General features: G+C 40.4%; 2 protein-coding genes across 3 annotated transcripts; one reads left to right on the top strand and one right to left on the bottom strand.

Annotated features, from left to right (window-relative positions):
- Window positions 1-85: 85 nt before the first annotated feature.
- On the bottom strand, window positions 86-7,682 carry plgrkt (plasminogen receptor, C-terminal lysine transmembrane protein). 2 transcript variants are annotated; one of them, XM_053411668.1, is made up of 5 exons: window positions 7,626-7,682; window positions 6,958-7,058; window positions 2,240-2,370; window positions 1,291-1,400; window positions 86-906 (listed from the first exon to the last, which is right to left on the bottom strand). In XM_053411668.1, the coding sequence occupies exons 2-5, from the start codon at window positions 7,036-7,038 to the stop codon at window positions 779-781; spliced, it is 450 nt and encodes a 149-aa protein (XP_053267643.1). In that variant the 5' UTR covers window positions 7,039-7,058; window positions 7,626-7,682; the 3' UTR covers window positions 86-778. The 2 variants fall into 2 exon arrangements, with proteins under 2 accessions (XP_053267643.1, XP_053267642.1); XM_053411667.1 differs by having other exon boundaries at window positions 7,501-7,660.
- Window positions 7,683-10,088: 2,406 nt separating this feature from the next.
- LOC128425078 (uncharacterized) lies at window positions 10,089-18,975 on the top strand. Its single transcript, XM_053411573.1, has 9 exons — window positions 10,089-10,454; window positions 11,415-11,475; window positions 11,577-11,833; window positions 12,697-12,793; window positions 13,094-13,354; window positions 14,232-14,342; window positions 16,017-16,139; window positions 16,483-16,606; window positions 16,727-18,975. Exons 2-9 carry the CDS (start codon window positions 11,421-11,423, stop codon window positions 17,193-17,195), a joined length of 1,497 nt encoding a protein of 498 aa, XP_053267548.1. The 5' UTR covers window positions 10,089-10,454; window positions 11,415-11,420; the 3' UTR covers window positions 17,196-18,975.
- The last annotated feature ends 1,769 nt before the right edge of the window (window positions 18,976-20,744 follow it).

Raw genomic sequence — 20,744 nt, 5'->3', positions numbered from 1 at the left:
AGACTATTATCAGTTTAGGTTTCTATTCACACTGTGATTCTAACGGGGGGGAAGTGGGTTTGCATTTTGCATCAAAAAAATCACCTTGTCTTCCATGTTTTTATTAATTTGTTTTTACAAATATGTTTTCTAATAGTAATACATAATGCATGAATATCAGCACCGTGTAATATTTTACATCCATTTAATGTTTCCATGATGACTCAAATAGACGATACAGGAGCACAGGGTTAAATAAAGCTTTCATATAAAACTCTTAACACTGAAATTCAACATTGGCAAATGAACTTTTCAAGATTTTCATCAGTATCATTTGGAGTAATTAAAATCTGTCGGGACAAACGTCTGTTTCGTCAACACGATCAAAGCTACGATAAATTATTTTTTAAATTAACATTTTCATGACTGTTTGAGCAGTTTCTTGACCGAGTTTGAATTTTGGAGACTTTCTGCCCTCTAGTGGTGAGAAATGACTTCATGCAGCTTTAGAAGAAAAACACTTGACATGTACTCAGAGTAATTTGAAAATAGAGGTTTGAAGAAACCGAAGCTGATAATAAATAAAGGATCATTCTTTTACAGTCATTTACAGAGTATAACACTGTTTTGACGTGAGAACCTTGACAAAGCTTTAGTGTAAAAACAAGAACTTGATAACTATTAAAAAAAGAAAAAGGCGGCTGCTATTGAATAGTTTGTTTTTTCATACCTATGGCAAAGCAGCTCTGGTGAATGCACCGACAGGACGACTCTGATTTTCTCTCAAACAACCAACACATCATCTCTCCAAGAGGGAGGTGAGGCTGCTCTGAGCGCGGCGGGCCTTCTCTATGCTGTCGAAGGTCGGAGTCCCCTGAGGCAAGGCCAGACGGTCGCGTTCAGACGCCATGATGCCCTCAGCCTCCCCTGAAGGTAGAAGAACAAACTCGTTAAGATGTGAAACCAGTAGCTTAACTGTTAGAGCACAAATATCCAGATGATCGATTAAAGCGTCAACTTATTAATGTAATTATTGGGTTTTTGCCTTTAAAAAGACATGTAGATGTGATATATTGTTAGTATATGTATACATATCTATATATATATATAGATATGTGTAGTTGGTACGATTAAATAAGACAAAATTGAAAGAAAATAAGGAAAACAAACAGCTGGTCAGTGAAGATGACGCAGATGTTTAAATACTACATTTACGAATGATAACCGAATGAGGCTTATTTTTTCTGAGGTGATATTGAACCTTTGCTTTTGGCTGTGATTATCAAAGTGACGGTGACTGTGTGTCCTCACCTCTCATACGGTAAATTAACGTCCCATAGGCGCTGTCCATCTGGTAGGCCATTATGAAGCCGAGGGGAACGATGGGGGCAAACAGCGCCGGCCTCCTTCTTCTAACGGCACTGTGGAAAAGAGAGCGGGGGAATCAGACCCCCGACGACTGAGTTGATTGGCACCTATGGATGTGATCACTAATTAATCAAACAGAGAGCTGCACCACTGGTCCACTAGGGACGCGAATCAGCAGGGACCTCCTGATACGATACTATCACGATGCTTAGGTGGCGATACGATATGTATTGCGATTCAATATTACGATTTCTTGCAATTTTTTATTTTTTTTTAATACTGGACAATGGAAAATGGTTGAATCATACCTTCGAATACAACACAGTCAAATTCCCTTAGAGCTTTACAAGTTTTATTTCAAATATTAACATTAACATAATGACTGCCGGGCAGCCAATAGAGAAAATAAAAAAAAATGTGCCCTATTATTGTATAGCCCTCAACTGCACACAAACTGACGGATTAATAAATGTATGCCACTTAGGCTACTTTTAAACAATATATTAAATGTAAATTAAATAGAATGAATAAAAGTTTACTTAAAATATAAACTTTGAAGTAAAAAATAAAAAGTAGGCTTTGCTTCACTGTTTGCATGTAGGCTATGCAAAGCTAGTGCTTGGGTGTGTTTAGATTCTTGTGGAAAAACAAGAGCTGGTCAACATGCTCTGGGTTGAGGTTGCTCCCCCCCCCCCCCATACAACCAATATATATGTTTAAAAAACATCCCTATGGTCCACCAAGTTTGACATATTCCACCCTGAAGCTGAAGAATCATCTCAGTGAGGATCACACTTTGCAGGTGGGCCCCTCACGGTGGATTATTACTATGAGGAACTTTGTGAATCATCCTAAAACTAAAACCTCTGAGGGGACGAGACACACAACTCACCCCACTGTCAGTCCCACTGCGGCCACCGTGAAGAAAGTACCAAAGTATTTCAAAAACTCTCTGGACCAAGCGATCTGCATGGCCATCTGTCTCTCCCTCATCTGGTTCTGCATCAGGATCTGACGCTCCATCTACACACACACACACACACACACAAAGACACACACAGACACATACACAAAGGGAAACAGAAAGGAAACGGAAGAGTATGTTTATTTTTCCAGAGCTAAAATGTCCCACTTTGTACACATCACAGTCCCAGTTCTCAAGAAGGGCTCATGGAATGTTCTTAGCTACTGTAACACCTCATCTCGCCATGTTTAATTACTGGATCACGCACCACACCTACACAAAATTCGATGGAAATCAGTTCGCAGGTTACATAGTAATCCTGCTGAGACAGGCAGCAATGAAAACGTGACCATGCTGGTGGAGGTAATTTCCAGGTAACGTGTTGATCTATTCATGTCTTTCTGTGGTTAGACATGAATAGTCTTTCTGTGGAAAGACATTAATAGTGGCTGATACGTCTTTATCACACTATTTAAACACTCAAATGTCAATATTTATGATTTGTGCTGGAATAGTGAGGACAGGACAAACGTACAATGCACAAGGCTGGAGAAGATGGTATTAAAAAGAGTATTAATGTTATAAAATTACATATCAAACTTACTTGGACACACAGTCGTATGTACACGCACACAAACACATGCTTCCTACACGTATTGAGCGGACTGAGTCATATTCTCATTTTAAAAGCCTTTATTCTCCTAAACGGAATTTGTCAAAGAGGAGTCTTTTTTCCACATAATAGAAATATGACACTAACTCAAAAATGATTGAGAAAAAAAGGCCAGTGACATTTAAATGAGACATAAATTACGACATGTCGGACAAACAGCATTTTGATTTCTGCCCATATTCACCATCACCATTACATAGATGGAGCCAATTTAACAGACAATTGGAGACTTGCCTCTTAAACGTCTATTTCCTATTGTAAAGGAAATAAAATGGTAAACTTTTCAAAATGAAACACTACACCTGGTGGTAGTTACAGGTTTCTCACCCTGTTCTGTTTTTGTGCATCATTCAAAAGATACGAGGGACAAAACTGAGGTGAACTAAACTGTCGGGAAGAAGAATCCGAACAAAGGATGAAGCGGATGAACTCGTGGCTCTAAAAGTGATTTAACTGCTTGAGCCGGATGAATCCAGGCAGGTAGGATCAGTTAACTCTTTGTTCAGCGCTTCACAGCTTTTAGTTAAATTAGTTAGCTATATGACCGGATTGATGAATGGGCCATATTATTACAATTTAAAAGCAGTAAGGAATAGTTTAACACAACATACAAAACATTTGCACTTAAACTTGAGATTTACACCAGTGGCAGAGACAAGGCCAAACGTTAAGTCCTGTTTACCAGCTGAAATAAAAGCTCAATTAGATACTTGAAATAGCACCTAATGATTCATCGCTCTCTAATTGGAATAGAAAAGGTTTTACATTCTACATTTAGCACTTCTCCCTACACAGGTGGGCTAATCAAAAGAAAAATGATATGTGAGAGCATGAATCAAATACCTTCACAGGTAATTTAAGTGCTTAGCAGTGAATAGAAGTCAGTTACAGATGTGGAGAAAAAGCCTCATATTAAAAGAGGAGGGTTACTATCAGACAAGAACGTCACAGTTCAAATAAAGTAACGAATGCAATCAACCCTTTGATATTATGAAGATTTTAAGCATTTTGCTGTTAACTTGATTATGGAGAGGATAATCAACAGAGCATATAGTTGGGATTGGGTGAAACGAAATAAAATGAAGCAACGTGCTATACTGGTGGTATTAACATGAACTCTCTTGAATATTTAAGGGTGCCGTTAGCTAGGAGGTAAAGTAGATCAAATTCACATATAAGGAAAGAACTCGCAAGCTAGACAAGCTGGACAGATTCGCACTAAGCCTGGTGGAAGGTTGGGTTTTTTTTCACTCTCTTTAAGCGTTTTGTGCATTTTCCCCAATTTCCCATCTGGCATATTTAGGGACTGTTTGTTTTCAATCAGCTCTGGGAACTGTTGGGTGCTGTTGTGCTTGACTGAAAGCCATTCTAGTTTGTTTGTTTATTTGTTTGTTTGTCTGTAGGATTATGCAAAAACTAGTCAAGGGATTTCCACGAAGCTTGGTGGAAAAAGAACATCTCCAGAGTCCAGCCACATATGCTCACATGAAACATTTCCATACTCATATATTAAAAACTCTGGTTCATCATGAAACCTGCTACCCTCTGGAATCCACAGCTGTTACCAAGGTTTCTACAATCCAGCCCCCCCCCCCCCCTCTCCTGGAAGGGAGGAAGCTGCAACATGGTCAGAGTTTCACATACTAGACAAAGGCCGATTGGAATGAGGTTTCAACAAACTGTAAATGACAGAAACAGCTTCTGTAATCAACAGCATTTGTTCTCCCACTGTGCTGACCGCTGAGAGAAATTAGTGACGAATAGAGAACCCAAGGACGCCTCATTAAAATTAAACAAAGTTGAAATAGAAACCAAATACAGCAGGTGTTGTTCATGAGTCAAGAATTTAATTATCTAACCATTAGACCCCATTCCAATGACAGCCAAGGGAAATTATATTTCCATTCCCAGAGCTATTACGGTCCTCAGGAGTGGGAAATGTGTAATAAAAAGGTCACAGTGAGATTTCAACTCTCGTGAAGTCACTGCCTCTCATCGGGCTCAGAAAACAGGAAGGGGACGACAAAGACTGATCTGGAAATTACCCAATTGCTGTCACTAGTATTATCTAATTCTTTTCAGTCCCCTTCGTGTGAGGGAAAACATTTGTATGTGGTGAGGCTCCAATATTGACTTGAAGTGTTCCAGTGTGAGAGAAGTTGACGGTTAAAATTCACGTTCCACCTCTGTGTTTTTTCATAATTCCAACCAGTTATATTTCATTATCCTACCTCACTTCATTAATTTTATTCCCCTTTTCTGGATTAGCTACTTTTTAAAAATAGCTAAACAAACAAAGCTTCTATTTATTTGGGGATTTGGTTAAACCCCTTTAAATATCTTGTGGGAAGATCTGCTGACCTGCTTTAAACTCAAACCCCACTTAGGTCTAGGAACTGTGAAAAGAAAAGCCCAACCATATTATTATCAATCTAGACCTTTTAAAAAATGTTAAATGAACAAAAACATCATCTACGTCCTTTCTGATCGACCGTTTAAACTCAAGACATGCGTCAGGCGAGCGATGACCAACGACTTTGACTTAAGGATCCACAAAACCAGAGCAGGGACAGAATCAATTAGCAATGACTGGTGTGACTTGATAACACTGGGAAGCAATTACCTCTGACATCTTAATGCAGGGGGAAGCAACAGTGATGCTTTATATATATTTTAAAATTGCTGGGGTCCATCTTACTCGTTCAATTTGCTGCCGTCAAAACACAATTTAAATGTTGAATGTGGAATAAGGCAGAATAATAATTTTCTGATAAAGGCTGTAACATAACATCTGACGTTTTCCATATGTACTTTGTTCAACCAAGGTCTGAGAGGTTAAAAGCATGAATTAAGTTACCGAAATATTTTTAAGCAGACCAACAGTTAGAAGAAATATCTCATTCATTTGTGCTTGAATATGAATGCCGAATTAATACGTAAAATAAATATAAAAGTATATGTACTATGTTAACCCACTACAGCAATGCTTAAACAAACCCAATTTTCCCAGGTGACTCATTGTCCTGATTCCAAATGAGGGCACGCTGAAACTCAATTTCCAAACATTTGCCACCACTGAACAATATAAGTCATCATTTAGCACATTTACGGCTACGAGGGGCATCGGAAAATTAACGGGAAGGCGGCAAAACAAAGCTCCTGGGTGTGAGTCGGGTAATGTCATTGGTGTTATGACACTCACATCCCACCTGCTGCTCAGCCGCTCGCAGGCGAAACATAAATCACAGCAAATTGTTCTTTATAAAAAGGAACGGGAAAAAAAACTAATAACACAATTGCTACAATTCACCAATATGCAGAGAAAGAAACAATAGAGAGAAAGAGAATCAAAGAGATCTGATAGGGATCTCTGATACTGTCGGGTTTGCTAGTTTTTTATATATTTACAGTGTTGAATAGATATTATTTCTACATTATCTTATAACAAAAATAATTCATCTTAAAAGCACCTTTCCCAAGGATGCTTTACAGATTCATGAAAACAAGGTCAAATATTATATCAAGATAAAAACGTTCTCAATTATCATGATAAATGTCAGATTATTATTTTCCACCCACTCAAACACACACAGGACAAACACAGGACAAACACGGTTACAAGTCGGAGGTAGACGGTGCTTCACCACCTCACTGTGCTGCACAACGACAAATACTATACATCTACTTTTGTTATGTTGCTATAGATGAACACGATATTGTTTTACTGCCAAGCATTATAATAAATAACATAAAAATAACAGTATGTTTGAGCAGTGAGTGAAATCTGGACGGAAACACGCAAATTCACACGAATAAGGGAGGTTGACAGTCTTGTCCTGTGTTCTGAAAGAAAGGAGAAGCAGCCCTCCCTCCAGTCGTCCACCTGACTCACCACATTCACCACAGAGCTGCAGGTGCATGGATGTTAAATGACAACACGTGGAAACAACCTGGTTTTCAGACCCTCACTCACCTGCAGGCGTCCATTGTGGAGCATGAATTCCTGCTGCTTCTTAAAGTTGGCGTCCATGGATTTGGACATAAGAAACCCCATGATGGCCTGTTCCTGGTCACCTGAGGACACAAGGAGCCACAGTGATGCTGCAGTCACAACATGGGACACACACACACACACCCAGACACACACAAACACACCTTACACAGGCATTGGCGTTGGTAAACAAGTCTGAACTTGATGTCATACCAACATGCTAACACTGTCTGTCTGTCTGTCTGTCTCTCACACACACACACACACACACACACACACACACACACACACACACACACACACACACACACACACACACACACACACACACACACACACACACACACACACACACACACAGCTTTGATATGCTAGCTGCTAACAACAGATATTGTTGTGTAGTTGTGTAGTGTTAGCCAACGACACGTGCTAATGTATGTCACAGCCACTCGTGCGTCACCTGGTGTGAACCCCGCTCGGTTTGAGTCGTGGCTTCTAATGGCTGAAAGTAAAACCTCCACATACCTGCTACACTCCGGAGATGCTAAGCTAATGTTGCTGGTCACAGAGCTACGTGGCTAACGACGAATTGAACGGGCATGTCTTTATTAAAGCAAGCGAAAGTAACCCGCCATTAAAACACTACTCACTTCCTGGACTTCTCTCCCCTTTCAATGTCACCAGCCTCCAACCGGAAAGGGCAAGGACTCTGCTTCCGGTCCGACTTTCAAAAATAAAATTCGAGACAAGAAGGAAGATTTACAAATGTCTAAACTAGCATTTTATTAGGATCACAGTGGTAGTGCTCCAACCAAAATAATTAAATTTGATCTAATTATAAAGCAAAAGAGTTTCATGATGATATTTCATTAGGGACAAATCACATTCATGGAATAGAATGAGGATAGAAATCACTTAATTTTTATTGCACAGGTTAAAACGTGTTGTGTGTTATCAATCTGACAAATGATAAATTCAGGATAATAAATGAATAAACATGAACAAATACAGTATTTACATTTAAAAAAAAATTTTACTCTGCAAAGTTACCTCAGATATATTCAGAGGAGATTATTTTATGTATATATTGCTGGCTGTGCAGATAAGTGATATTGTAATAACGTGACATAATAATAATAGAACAACTTTGTGGTGGAGGTTAGCATCAGTCCACGTTTAGTTCTGACACAAAAAGACAAAGTGAAAATGCATTCGATGTGATAACGTCATGGTTTAATGAGCCACATCAAACCAAGCTCTCATTTTACTGTCAAGTCATTAGAAGAGTGTTGTGACTCCCATTCTTCATGATCACATTACACCTGGTTTTCCAAAGAGTATCAGATGTTCCTGGAGGGGTTTCCAAAACACACTGAGCAAAGCATGTGAGTTCATCAAAAAAAGAACTAAATAAACTCAGTCAACAACAACAACAACAACAACAACAACATTAAGCTCAGACCTGCTGCTGTCATGTTCACATATTGGAAAAAAGCCATGAACTGACCGGAAATGTCACCAGTAAGTAAAAGTTGGAAATCCCTGACAGAGTCACACAGTCAATAGGAAAACATTACTCTGCCTCATGGTCCAACCGCTTAATCTGCATATTAACTCTGGGAATTTGTGATGGAAATTATATGCAAAACTTCTGTCTGTGTTTTGTTGTGTCAAATTTCCAGCTTTCCCAAATGACGTGTGTTGACTTGTTGTGTGTAAATATCCATGTTGTGTGTTCTCATGGTTGCCGTCTATAAAGCACATTTAAATAGAAATGGTGACATGGCCTAAAATCAGTTTCTGTTGTAGTGTGTGGAGAAAAATGTTCTATCTTGATTTCATGTTTTACTTTAACTATATCTCATGGTCTTCAAAAGCCTGGATGACAATCACCAACATTTTTTGCTGATGAATACAATAGGATCTGAAAGAACCTGTGAAAGTTTCATGAGATACTTTATTCTGTGATTTACTTTGCAGGTTAGGTTTTTAAACACAAACCATGAAATCAACTTTAAGATATGATGGATGTCTTAATATTAAAATGGTTAAACTGTGTTTATGTGTTATTAAATATCTGTTATGGGCCAAGTTGCTGGATAATAAATACTTTCACTTTTGATTTGTTGTATTTTTCAAGCAGCAGTGTCTTGTCGAAGTTGGTGTTTGAAGAGAGGAGACGCAGACCCAGAACTTGCAGCATAACAGAATTTATTACACAGAAGTTTCACAGGTCAGACGGGCTCCATGGTATGCCTGGAGAAATCACAAAGGCCAGATAGTGAAAATCTGGCTCGCCTCCGCCAGGCAAGACCTTTTAAAGAGGAGGTGTTGCAAACAAAGCTATAGATCAAATGACGTAGCACATAGGGTCTATGCCTAAATTTGGACATGTTTTAGTAACTTTAAGTTGAAGTCACCTGCTAGATCTTTGCTCCTCCCTTAGCAGGCCAGATACTGTACCATAGGTCAAAGATCATTCCAAGGAGGGGGGCAAATGGCCCTAACACTTAACAAAGCCTGAGAACGGTATTTTGCCATTGTTTGAAAGTTCCTGTAGCTGAATTTATGACAATAACATATCATCATTGTATATAACCATGTTAGAGCTGAATATACGACAGATTCCTCAAAATTTATTAATTATTTACTTATTAAATCTAAATGTGAATACTTAGTTGCTGCTGCTGTGATTCCCTCAAATTAGGTTTTGGTGGGTTTTACCAAAGCAGTTACAGTAAATGCAACATGTCATCACATGACAGAGCTAAATCTCCCTGAAGTCTTAACCAGCACATGACGCTGTGGATTGCTGATGTAAAACTAAACTGAACATTACTACATCATATACAAGAAAGAACTGATCACAGAGACTGAATCAGTCAGTTTCTGTACCTGACCGTCTCTCTCTCTCTCTCTCTCTCGCTCTCTCTCTCTCTCTCTCTCACTCTCTCTCTCTCTCTCTCTCTCTCCTTCTCTCTTTCTCTCTCTCTCTCTCTCTCTCTCTCTCTCTCTCTCTCTCTCTCTGTCTCTCTCGCACCTCTCTATATGTGGATAGATAGATAGATAGATAGATAGATAGATAGATAGATAGATAGATAGATAGATAGATAGATAGATAGATAGATGGATAGATAGATAGATGGATAGATAGATGGATTGGCAGATAGTCTCATAGAGTTCCAGCTGTGATTTCCAGGGTTTGTTCAGTTACATTATGTAATAACATTGCCTCTCTCTTTACAGTCAGGAAACTTCTCTACTTCCTTCAGAACAACCGTTAGCTGCCAGGCTTCTGTTTATCATTTCCCATCAACAGATTATGTCAGATTTTGAAAGATCAGGGATTGAGAGTGTGTGTGGGAGGGGCAGTGAAACTCAGAGGAACTTCATATACAGAGCGCTCGCTGCAGCTGAAGTCATTCACAGCTACAGGAAGAAGGAAACACAACTTGATAAAACACTTACTGTCACTGCAGGTAAGAACGCACTTTATGAGCTCATATAAAACAACAGCAACTTTAAAACTTAATTTGTTCTTATTTATTATGTTTATTCTTATTTTTATTGTCATGTTTCTTCGTCTAATTATATTGTTGTTTTTCACTATTAACATTTGGTGGTAGTAAAAGTTTATTTATGAGGAATTAGTTATAATATGTCATGTGTGTGTGTTTAGGACTACTGTAGACAACCCTGCCGACCTGTTTGATCAAGGCACTTAACTTTGAGGTTCAAATAACAACAAACTATTTCGATGGACTCTAAGAGCAAGAAACACAAAGAAATGCAGTTGACCTATTTTATTTTAATTATACCTACATTGAGCAGAAAAAACAAGCTTAGACAGTGACAGCTTCACCTTCATTGAAATGCATGCAAAGTTGTGCAGAGCTGCAGCCATAGACTGTATATCAAGAATATATGTCTTTATATTATATACAATCTACAGCTGTTGCTCCATTTGAAAGGAAAACAGCACAGAAAGTAAAAACTCTTGTGCTTTTCACATCGACATTTCACTCAATAAACAGGTCAAAATATTTGTATGATTTATTAAAAGCTTTACTTGTATGTACGGGAAGAGCATTGTCCTGAAGGAATAACTAAAGATAAACATTCATGCTAAGGTAAACAAGGTGACGGCTGCACACAGAGTCAAACCGTAGCATTCTTGTTTCTTTCTCTACAATAAACCAAAAAAAGGAAGTATTGCTTTGCTGCTGAGTCATGCTTAGATAAGGGGCAAACAATTTTTGAATCATAATCATGTGACCATGTGCTTTGCTCCTCGTGGTTGTTCAGAGTAAATAGCAATTTGATTTAACCCACATCATGTCTTCCTCAGTAAAATGACTAATGTTGTAAATAACATGAGGTCAAACATGTGGTTAGATGAGTCAACATCTGAAAAAACTCCCTCTGTGTGTTCTCCTCAGCTCTCAATGGACTGGGCCCTGTTTGTAATTTTGCAAGTCTTATTTCAGCCATCGCTCTCAGGTGTGTACAACAAATGACATGTGATTAAAAGCACAAATTGAATCTACATGAGACTTGTTCAACCTAAACTCTACATGAACCTTTGGATTATCTCCGTGCAGACCTGTTCACGGTTGAGGCGGATCGGAACACGTACGAGTCGGAGTTCGGAAGAGACGTGGTGATGGGCTGCAGGTTTCAGCCTCTGCCGTCAAATTCTGACCAAGACCTGAAGGTAGCCTGGCACTGGATCAAAAGTGGCGATTCCCGGGACGTGTACCGGATAAATAACGGCGTGGAGCAGCCTGCATCTCCGGAGTATCAGGGCCGAGTAACACTCCTCAAAGAGCAGCTGAGAAATGGCAGGGCCAAACTAAAGGTGATTTCTCATATAACATTTGTTGGGCGTGGGTTATTTCCTGGTAAATTTCCCCAAGTTACGAAAAACATGAGCTGTCTCCTTTTCATCCTGTTGGGACTGACTCATGTGAGGGTCAAATTTCTCCCTTATCGTATCACCAGCTTTCAGTTGTGAAGATTTGGTGCCTCTCTCACTTTACCAAACCATGATTTGGTATTATCAGCATCTGTTCCGACGTCTGTTTCTAAAGATGGATGACACGTCTCTTTGATACACACACAGTAGTCAGTCTCAGATGTGAATAGAGTTTCCAGAAAAATTAGCCCTTGAACAACTTACAATCACAGAAACCATCTTTGAGATAAATGTATCCAACATGTACTTTGACTTTTTAGTTAGGTCCCTGTACCATCCGTTAACATGGAGGAGGTGGGGTTTAGGACTTTTTCTGGTTCACCAGGTGACAAACGAGATGCATTGGCCTCACTTATCTGGAGCTGTCATGTCGTCCAGTTTATTTACAGTCTATGGTTTGGCCACTATGGAAATCACCAAATTTACCAGAGATAATCATCATAAACTTCCTCTTTCTGGTGTAAAACTCAAATAAATGCAGCTGTCAAAAGTCTATGAGTTGTACAGGTGTCCATAAGATACTGGACTAACTTTCTTTTCTTAAAGACTGGATGAATGAGAATAAGAATCATCGCAGATACATACAATGTGGGTCATTACGTTGATGAAAGTTCGATTGATGGACTTTTCAGCAGGTGGTTGATATTTAAAACATGGAACACAGAATTCAAACCGTTCGTGTCTGTGACTCTAACGTGTCACTTGTGAGGATAATTCTTGAATCTTCTTCTTTGCTCACGTTGCAGCTCTCCAATCTCCAGATCAACGACTCCGGGACGTACCAGTGTTTGGTGGAGACGGCAAAAGGAGCCGACTATAAGACGATAACTCTGTCTGTTGTAGGTAGGTACACGCCACAGCTGTGAAAGTGCAACAGTCACTTTGGTAGAGTAAAGACTTCGGGGGCTTAGTTCTGCGAAGGCTCTTTGGCAATGACCGGTGTTGTGACATTTCTGGGAAGTGAAGAATCTCAATCATTCTGAAAATGAAACCTACAAGCGAGTGTCTGTTTGGCTTTTTCAAACATTCCTCAAGATATCTCTCTTCCCATCAATGACATGCAAGATCATATCATAGTATTATTGTGCCCTGGTTCTAATCGATCTTTTCTCCTCTTCTATTTATTCTGCACTTCTCCTCCAGCACCTTATAAATCAGTGACTAAACGCATAGAGAAGGAGGGGCATCACGTGCTGTTGACCTGTCAATCAGAGGGATACCCCGAGTCCTCTGTTGTGTGGCAGGACGGACGCCTGCAGGGACTCAAACCCAACACCACCGCTGTACCAACTGCAAACCAGCTGTTTAATGTCACCAGTCAGATACGTGTCAGTGCACGGGACAAAAACAACTACACATGCAACTTTACTACCGACAGCCGCTTCGCCACATTTCAAGTTCCAGGTAAGTTTCCTTTGAGCCTTCCACTGAAGACACATCAAGCCATTTTCCACAGATCAAATTAAACTGTCCCAGTTTGATGTGTGAAAAGGTAGATGTTGTGGGTGTGCATAGGAAATACGTCATCACTGCCTACTTATCACGCACACCTCTGTTTCCACGGCCTACATATCTTCTCTCAGATAGAAACTTCTGACAGTATAGATTCCTGTATGAGCAGGGAAACTGTAGGTGGTCTTTGAGCTCTCATGTGTGGGGCCGTGGGACTTCCGGGCTCTGTCTTTAGTTTCCGCTCTATTGGCTGCTGCTCGTCAAGTATTATCAGTATTTTAAATTAATATATTACTCTCAGCGGTTTATTGCCCCTGAAATCAAATAAGAGCTGTTTGTTGTTTTTTTGATGAATAAAGGGAAATGGACCCAAGTGAAAAACACCAAAGTTTAGCAACACTAAGACAACAATATCTGCAAAGCCTGAGAAACTTTAACAGCAGCAGTTATTTGAGGAAGTTTGTCGTGGAGGTTTTTGGTATGTTTGGTGATTTCCACTGTAGCCAAACCCTAGACTGTAAATACAGACAGACATGACAGCTCCCCACAAGTGAAGGCAAGGGGTGTCTCAATCGTCATCTGCAGTGTGGGTCATCAACCCCACTTCCTCCATGTTAGTGGATGGGACATGGACCAAAACTAAAGAGTGAAAGTGAGAGTCGAGAAGTTTTCTCAAAGATGGTTTCCTCATTTTAGGTAGTTTTAATCACACTGATAAATGTTGAAGTCTTAAGTTTTTACGGCTGGCTTTCTGGATAGCGGCAGGAAGTGGGGAAGTGTTTCTGACTGTACGCCAACCCTTGTCCTGACTCTGTCCCTCTTTCCACAGATGAAATACCGATTTCGCCGATGAAAAACGAGGCTCTCTACATCATTCTAAAGATTGGAGCCGTAATGATCGTGATCATCGCTGGCGTGCTCATCTACAGACGACGAAAAGGTAACGGTTCCTTCTGTTCTTCACGTGTGCACCACAAGCGTTAAAGTCAACAACACGGAGACCGCAGGTGCAGAAAGGGGAAGAATATTGAAAATCTAAATCAGAATAAAAATGGTCGTGTCCACTGGCACGTGCACACTCATGACTCAGAACAGCTAGAGTGAAATGTTAAAGTGACACGGTGACAAATGGCAGCAGTGCAAGCGATACATCCTGCAGAACATTAACGCACATCGGCCACAGTGGAAGTAACAACAACAGAAACTAACAGATACAACTGAAAAATATTATTACATTTAGAATAAACAGGCAGCGGTTATGATGGGTGTGTTGACACTCAAATTATTATTAGGAAAGGAAGGTGGTGAACCCAGTTATTTGGGGACGTGCCAGCTCTTAACTTTATCATTTCCTCATTGAAGGTGTTCACACTGGTTTGTTTTTAACACTGGTTTAGTTTTAAAAAAGAAAAAAGAAAAGTGAGAAGACTGCAGTGAGTTGAATCAGAGTAAAAGCTTTAAGAGAACAACTTTAACAAAAGAACTTAATCGTCAAACCCGACCTGGAAGCGTATCGTTAGTTTCACCTTAACTTACTCTATCACTCGATGTGCTGATTCGTTAGTCAGCATTAAAAATGTAACCGTCAGAGGTCAGTCTACGTGAGCTCTGCTGTTTACTGAGAAGAATGTTTACCCAAGTGATTCTCCGACTGAAAAGAGGAAGTGCTGTGACATGTTGGGTGTTTACAGAACACGTACCGTAAAGCCCTGTCATCCTTCTTTCGAGGGAATTTTATCAGCACCTGACACCGTACTTTTGGAACCGACATGTGTCACAACCAAAGAAACTACAGAAATAACCCGTTATCAGGGTGTGTGCGTGTGGGTGTGTGTGTGTGTGTGTCAGGGGAATTCAGGGTAAATGCATGGCTGGTTTTTAAGTGTTGCACGTTTGTAGAATGACCAAAACAAACACGTTCATAGTTTCTAGAGAAGAGTGAATCACACGTTTCTATATACGTGTGAATGTATGAACGCTATAAGAAGACGACTTCCCTCAGTTACTTGTCGGGAAATGTGTGGGGAAATAGAAACTTGTGATAGAGTGAACCTTAAAAAAGGAAATAAGTATATCACATGGACTCACAGGCAAGAATGTTGTATCGGTACTAAAATATACCAAATATTCAAACATTATAACTGTTCTTTATTATATGATCATAACAGCATAGAACCCAGATGCACACCAAGGCAGGTAGAGACAGATATTATACTAGGACACTCAGATTGTCCAGACAGGCAGGCAGATTCAAAACATGATGCAAAACAGTACCAGGTAATCACTAAGCTGGAAAACACGTCGGAGCAGGAAGTAAAACCACATGTTGAAGGTGATTTTCCAAAAACAGAATAGGTTATAACTCGAAGACAACGTGTCGAGTCACAGAATGGACAGATCAGGACACAAAGAGGATACATGACATCATCATTCTGTCAAACAGGAAGAGAGAAGAGTTCATGGTAATCACTTCTTAAGCTGATTTAAATGATTTACTGAAACAACATAAAGAGCTCAAACAAACATGTACAGATAATGACTTCCACTCCGTCACTGCTCTGAGCAAACACACACTCTGTTCCTGTATTAAAAGCAATATGTGTGTTTTGTGTAGGATCCATCGCTCTGAGTGTCAGGAACCTTCTGGGTGTTCATCCGGGTCGACCTTGTCCTTCTGCCGCCTGTGAGTCACAAATAAATACAGAAGACGAGGAGGAGAAAACAGTTTTCAATGAATGTAAGTGACTCTACAAGTTTTTATTACATGATTTATGATTTTCAGTATAAATGATGAATAAAATCTTGTAGGTTTCTGTGTTTTTTTTCTTAATTATCTGTTTAACAACACCAGTAAAAAAAGGAATCAGTGTAAATACTGAGCTCAAATGCTTAACACTTGAGATACCGACATCAACACATGGACTGTTTTGAACGACCCTTTAAAATAAGACAGTAGAAGATTAAAAAACATCCTTTACTACGAAGATATCAGTCAATTACTTCACGTCAATGTTCATTTCATTTGTCTTTACCCGAAAGTGTTGATAGGACCATGATTAAGTGTGTTGTGTTGTGTGCAGATGGAATGGAGGAAAATCTGGGGGTGTTTCTGAAAGCGCATTATTCCGACACCTTCGGTAAAGAGTCGAGTCGCCCGTGGGACGTTGTCACCATGGAGGAGTTACCCCCCAGGCTTGAAAACAAGTGAGTCATAAATACTCATTTCAGAACAGTGCATATGGATAAAGCGGTCAAATCTAAAGTCTGAATTTTGTGAATCTTTCAGGCCTCTAGTTTATACAGTTTCTTGTTTTGTTTTTTCAGCAAGGGCCAGTACATAAAACTTCAAGATGTACTCCCAGAAGCTGGAGAGACACTTTTCCTCGAGGGACCTCCAGGGAGCGGGAAGACGCACCTAGCCCAGATCCTGGTGTCTTCTTGGACGGAGGGACGGACAAACCTCATCGATCTCAGCACCCTCCGACTTCTCGTTCACGTCGACTGCAGCTCTGTGGAGGGCGAACTGTTCCAGGAAGTGATGTCTCAACTCTCACTGATGAACAAAACGACAGCGGACGAGCTGAGGACAGTGTTAACCCGGTGCAGCGAGGCTCTGCTGCTGTTGGACGGGTACAGAGAAGGAAGAAGAACTTTTGATGAGTCCTTAAAGAGGTTCCTGAGTGAGAGGGGGGGCTGCAGGCTGCTGGTTTTGGCCTCGCCTGCAAACTGCCCCACGCTCAAGGCGGCATGTGGAACAGGAAGGATCCTGAGGCTCGAGACACAAACTGTTTGATACCAATTTATGGCTTCTTGTTACGTTTTGATTATTTTTGTATTCATAGTGTGCACGATGCTTTGTTTTTGTAGAAGTTGTTGTCTGGTCAAATTTTTCAAAAGGCCAAATGCTGCAATATGTAAATTTAAAGTATTATTCATTTACATTCAGATTTTGTGTTCTGTGTTTTTTCACAAGTTTATAAAAAAAACGAATGTAGCTCCATCTTATTATATCTCAGCGCCGGGACATGCCGGAGTCAATACACTGTCACTTTGACTCAAGGATTAACATTTTAGAATTTGGTGGTCAGAGGTCAAAGGTCACAGTGACCCCATATGTGTCCGGAAAACGAATGTATTTGAACTGAAACTGCACTTATTGGTGGACGCTTACAACTGAAGGGTGATCATTCCAGTGTTATCACTTTACAGTTTGCACAAGTCATGAAACTCCTGGTAGAGATTTCGGCTATACTTTAAACTCTGGCTCCATTAAATGTGATAGTTCACAAACGTTGTTTCAGTTTCTGTTCTGTGTCAGAGCAGGAGAAAAAGAAAGATCATTATTAGGGTCAGTTACTGCAAGCTGTTAGAGTAAACGGGAAATGACTCAGTGTTCCTGGCATGAGACTCTGCTGATGCCAGTAACATTGGATTTTATTTCTGTTTGTTCTTTATTTCTGGTAACTCGTTCTTACATGTGAACGAATGAATGAATCAGTCAGTCTTTCTCTCGGTCAGCATCCTATTCTGTGTGTGTGTTTCAACAACTGTAAAAATTAACCCTTCACACATAGTGAGAGAGGAAACTTTCAAATGTCTGTGTGATTTATCTCTGTAGCTGACCCCATGCGAGCTCCACTCCCCTTCTCTCACTCCACAAAATCCCCTGAATGTCCCTGGGTGTAGCCAACGTCAGCTGGGATTGACTCCAGCCGACCCCAAGACCCCCAAAAGATAAGCCGCACAACTAATGGGTGGAAGGATATGCAAAGTACCTCTTTGACCATATTAGGAATGTTTGCCACAACTGTAAATGCTTCTTAAAGCTGCACTTGTATATATATATATATATCATGCAAATTTTTATGATGGCACACGGTCAAAGAATTACAAGCAATGGAAGGTTTTTGATTTTATAATTATCATCCAACTCTTCCTCTTAGCTCTACAGTTCCTTTTAGCATCTTTCAGCTAATTGTTCAGGTTTTATGCCCCCCCCCCCCCCCCCCCACTGTCATTCACCTTGTTTTTATTCACAGTAAGAAGCTTAGAAAGGTGAAAAGGTTTTGACAGCCATCACAAATGACGGCTTTGTTAATTTCCGTAACATATTGTGGTGACAACTGTTAAGAAGAATTACTGCATGAAGTCAGAATCAAGGGAAACACCAAACAAATTGCAACATTTTGGAAAACACAAATATACCGGAACAAACAAAAACCAGTGGTTTATGATGTTCGACGAGAAGCCTGTCAAACAGGGTTTCCCCAACCGTGAGGTCTAACTGTAAACTGCTTCTTTTTTTTTAAAGTATTGCCATTCATTTCTACAAAATGTCTATTCCAAAAGGAAAATGTGTGGTTTCCTGTCTACATCATAATTTCACTAGATGGTGCCATCCCCCCTTTAATGACGGCTCAGTGTGTCGCTGGATACAGAAGCTGGACAATGGCTCTACAAGTGTAATGATATCTACACAAAGAAACATTTCTATGTGATGGGGTTTTATGATGCTCATGTCATGTTTACATGATGTAAACAGATATGACAATAAATATCAGATGCAATCATGAGATATAGAAGATTTTTTTTCCCACAGAAAGTTAATGGATTTAAAGACATAACACACCATGATAAAAACTATGTTATAATGCGTTTTCATTAAAAAGCTACTAAAAGCCCTGTGAGGGTTTTAGACGCATATACACATATGTGATTTCGATGGAGACACATTTTGAATAACCTTTCCATACAAATATAACTTAACGAGAATGAACGTCTGCCATGACAATAGTTGAAACACATGAATGACACTCGGTCGAGCCCATACTTCCACACAGGCCCCTGAAATTCAATCACACTGCACCAAATCTAACACACTTGCAGAAATCCGCCCTTTAATTATGCCTGATGTTTTTCATGATGATTAAGTAATTATTCCCTTGGAAATCTGTGTAAAAAAAAAACAACGCCCATCCTTCCACCAAATTTAGCTGGAAATCCATTGTGCAGCATTTACGTAATCCTGCTGGCAAACAAACAAACACAAAGGACAATCCGCTTACTGGAGCTAATGAGTGTAAATATTATCATATGTGGAAAAACCAGTGAAACGGGTCAAAGAGGCTCGTGGAACTCAAAGGTCAAATGCTTTAACTTGGCAGCGAGATAAATGGCATGGTGGCTTAGTGGTTAGATTCCCAGTGCAGATAAGTCACAGGTTTGATCTCCACAACCGCTTCATCTTCCATTGAATCTGCACACTCTTAACATTAAGATGCTGAAACAAAAAAGTGTCAACACAGGTGGGACAGGGCCGGGGGCTGGGGGGGGGGGGGGGTAACACTGGATGACCATGTGTCCATTAAAGTCCCAAAACCCGATGCTGCTCTTTGAGTTGTGGGTTCCATTCTGGAGTTGTGAACACACAACTCTGCGCTCACCGACTCGGCCTGTCGGGTAATTGGGATCAGATGAGTGGCAGCAGAAGCGAGGCAACCTGGGTTCTCCGGGACCCACAGTAACCTGGAAGCATTTATTTTATGGAAAAGATGTTTAGTTAAAGTGCAGCTCTGCAGCCCAGCCCCTCTAATGACTCTCCAGTTCTTTTGCCCAGGCGTGGAGACACAGCCCTGTGATGGATATGACTGGTGAAACAGGGACACACACACACACACACACACATGCTCCCATCGCCGTGCACTGTGATGGATATGACTGGTGAAAGCTCTGAACACTGTTTCCTGAGTCCTTCACTTCCTTCCTGTGAAGGCCTGGATTGGCCGAGCTGAGGCGCGTTTCACTCGACTCGGACCGGATTGGATTGCAGATTAACAGGCTTCCTGTCCAATCCGTTGGCCGCTGCCTCCCTAACGGTCACTCGTACTTACGACTAGCGGGGACGTTGCTGAGGATGAATGACTCTGCTCAGGATGGATGAGACGCTGCAGGCTGGAGGTTGAGGTCCGGGTGGGGGGGTGCTGATATGTGCGGACATGTAATGAACAATGACTCAGTCCAAAACAACAGCGTGTCTATGTGTGTGCACATTCATGCTTTTCCTGACATTCAACAGCCTCCACGCCTCATTATTTGAGCAGCGTATGTTTTGTCTAGTTGAGCTGCAGCATATGGGAGTTCCATGTTCCTGAAGTGGCTACTGCCCTGCAAAAACCCTCATAGAGTTATGTTATCGTCTATTAATAGATCTGAAAACCTGAATGGGTTTTAAAAGCAACTGATAAATAAATCTGCCCGTGTGGGGAGACGTTCCACGACAAGTTAATGTCAAGCAAGAGATTCAAAGAGTTGTCTTTTTCACTCTCGTGCAGCCTTCAGCTTT

Source organism: Pleuronectes platessa, chromosome 19 (genome assembly GCF_947347685.1).
Source record: "Pleuronectes platessa chromosome 19, fPlePla1.1, whole genome shotgun sequence".
NCBI classification, from domain to species: domain Eukaryota; kingdom Metazoa; phylum Chordata; class Actinopteri; order Pleuronectiformes; family Pleuronectidae; genus Pleuronectes; species Pleuronectes platessa.
The sequence above is the reverse complement of the archived record's forward strand: the minus strand, read 5'-3'. Positions and strand labels throughout refer to the sequence as shown.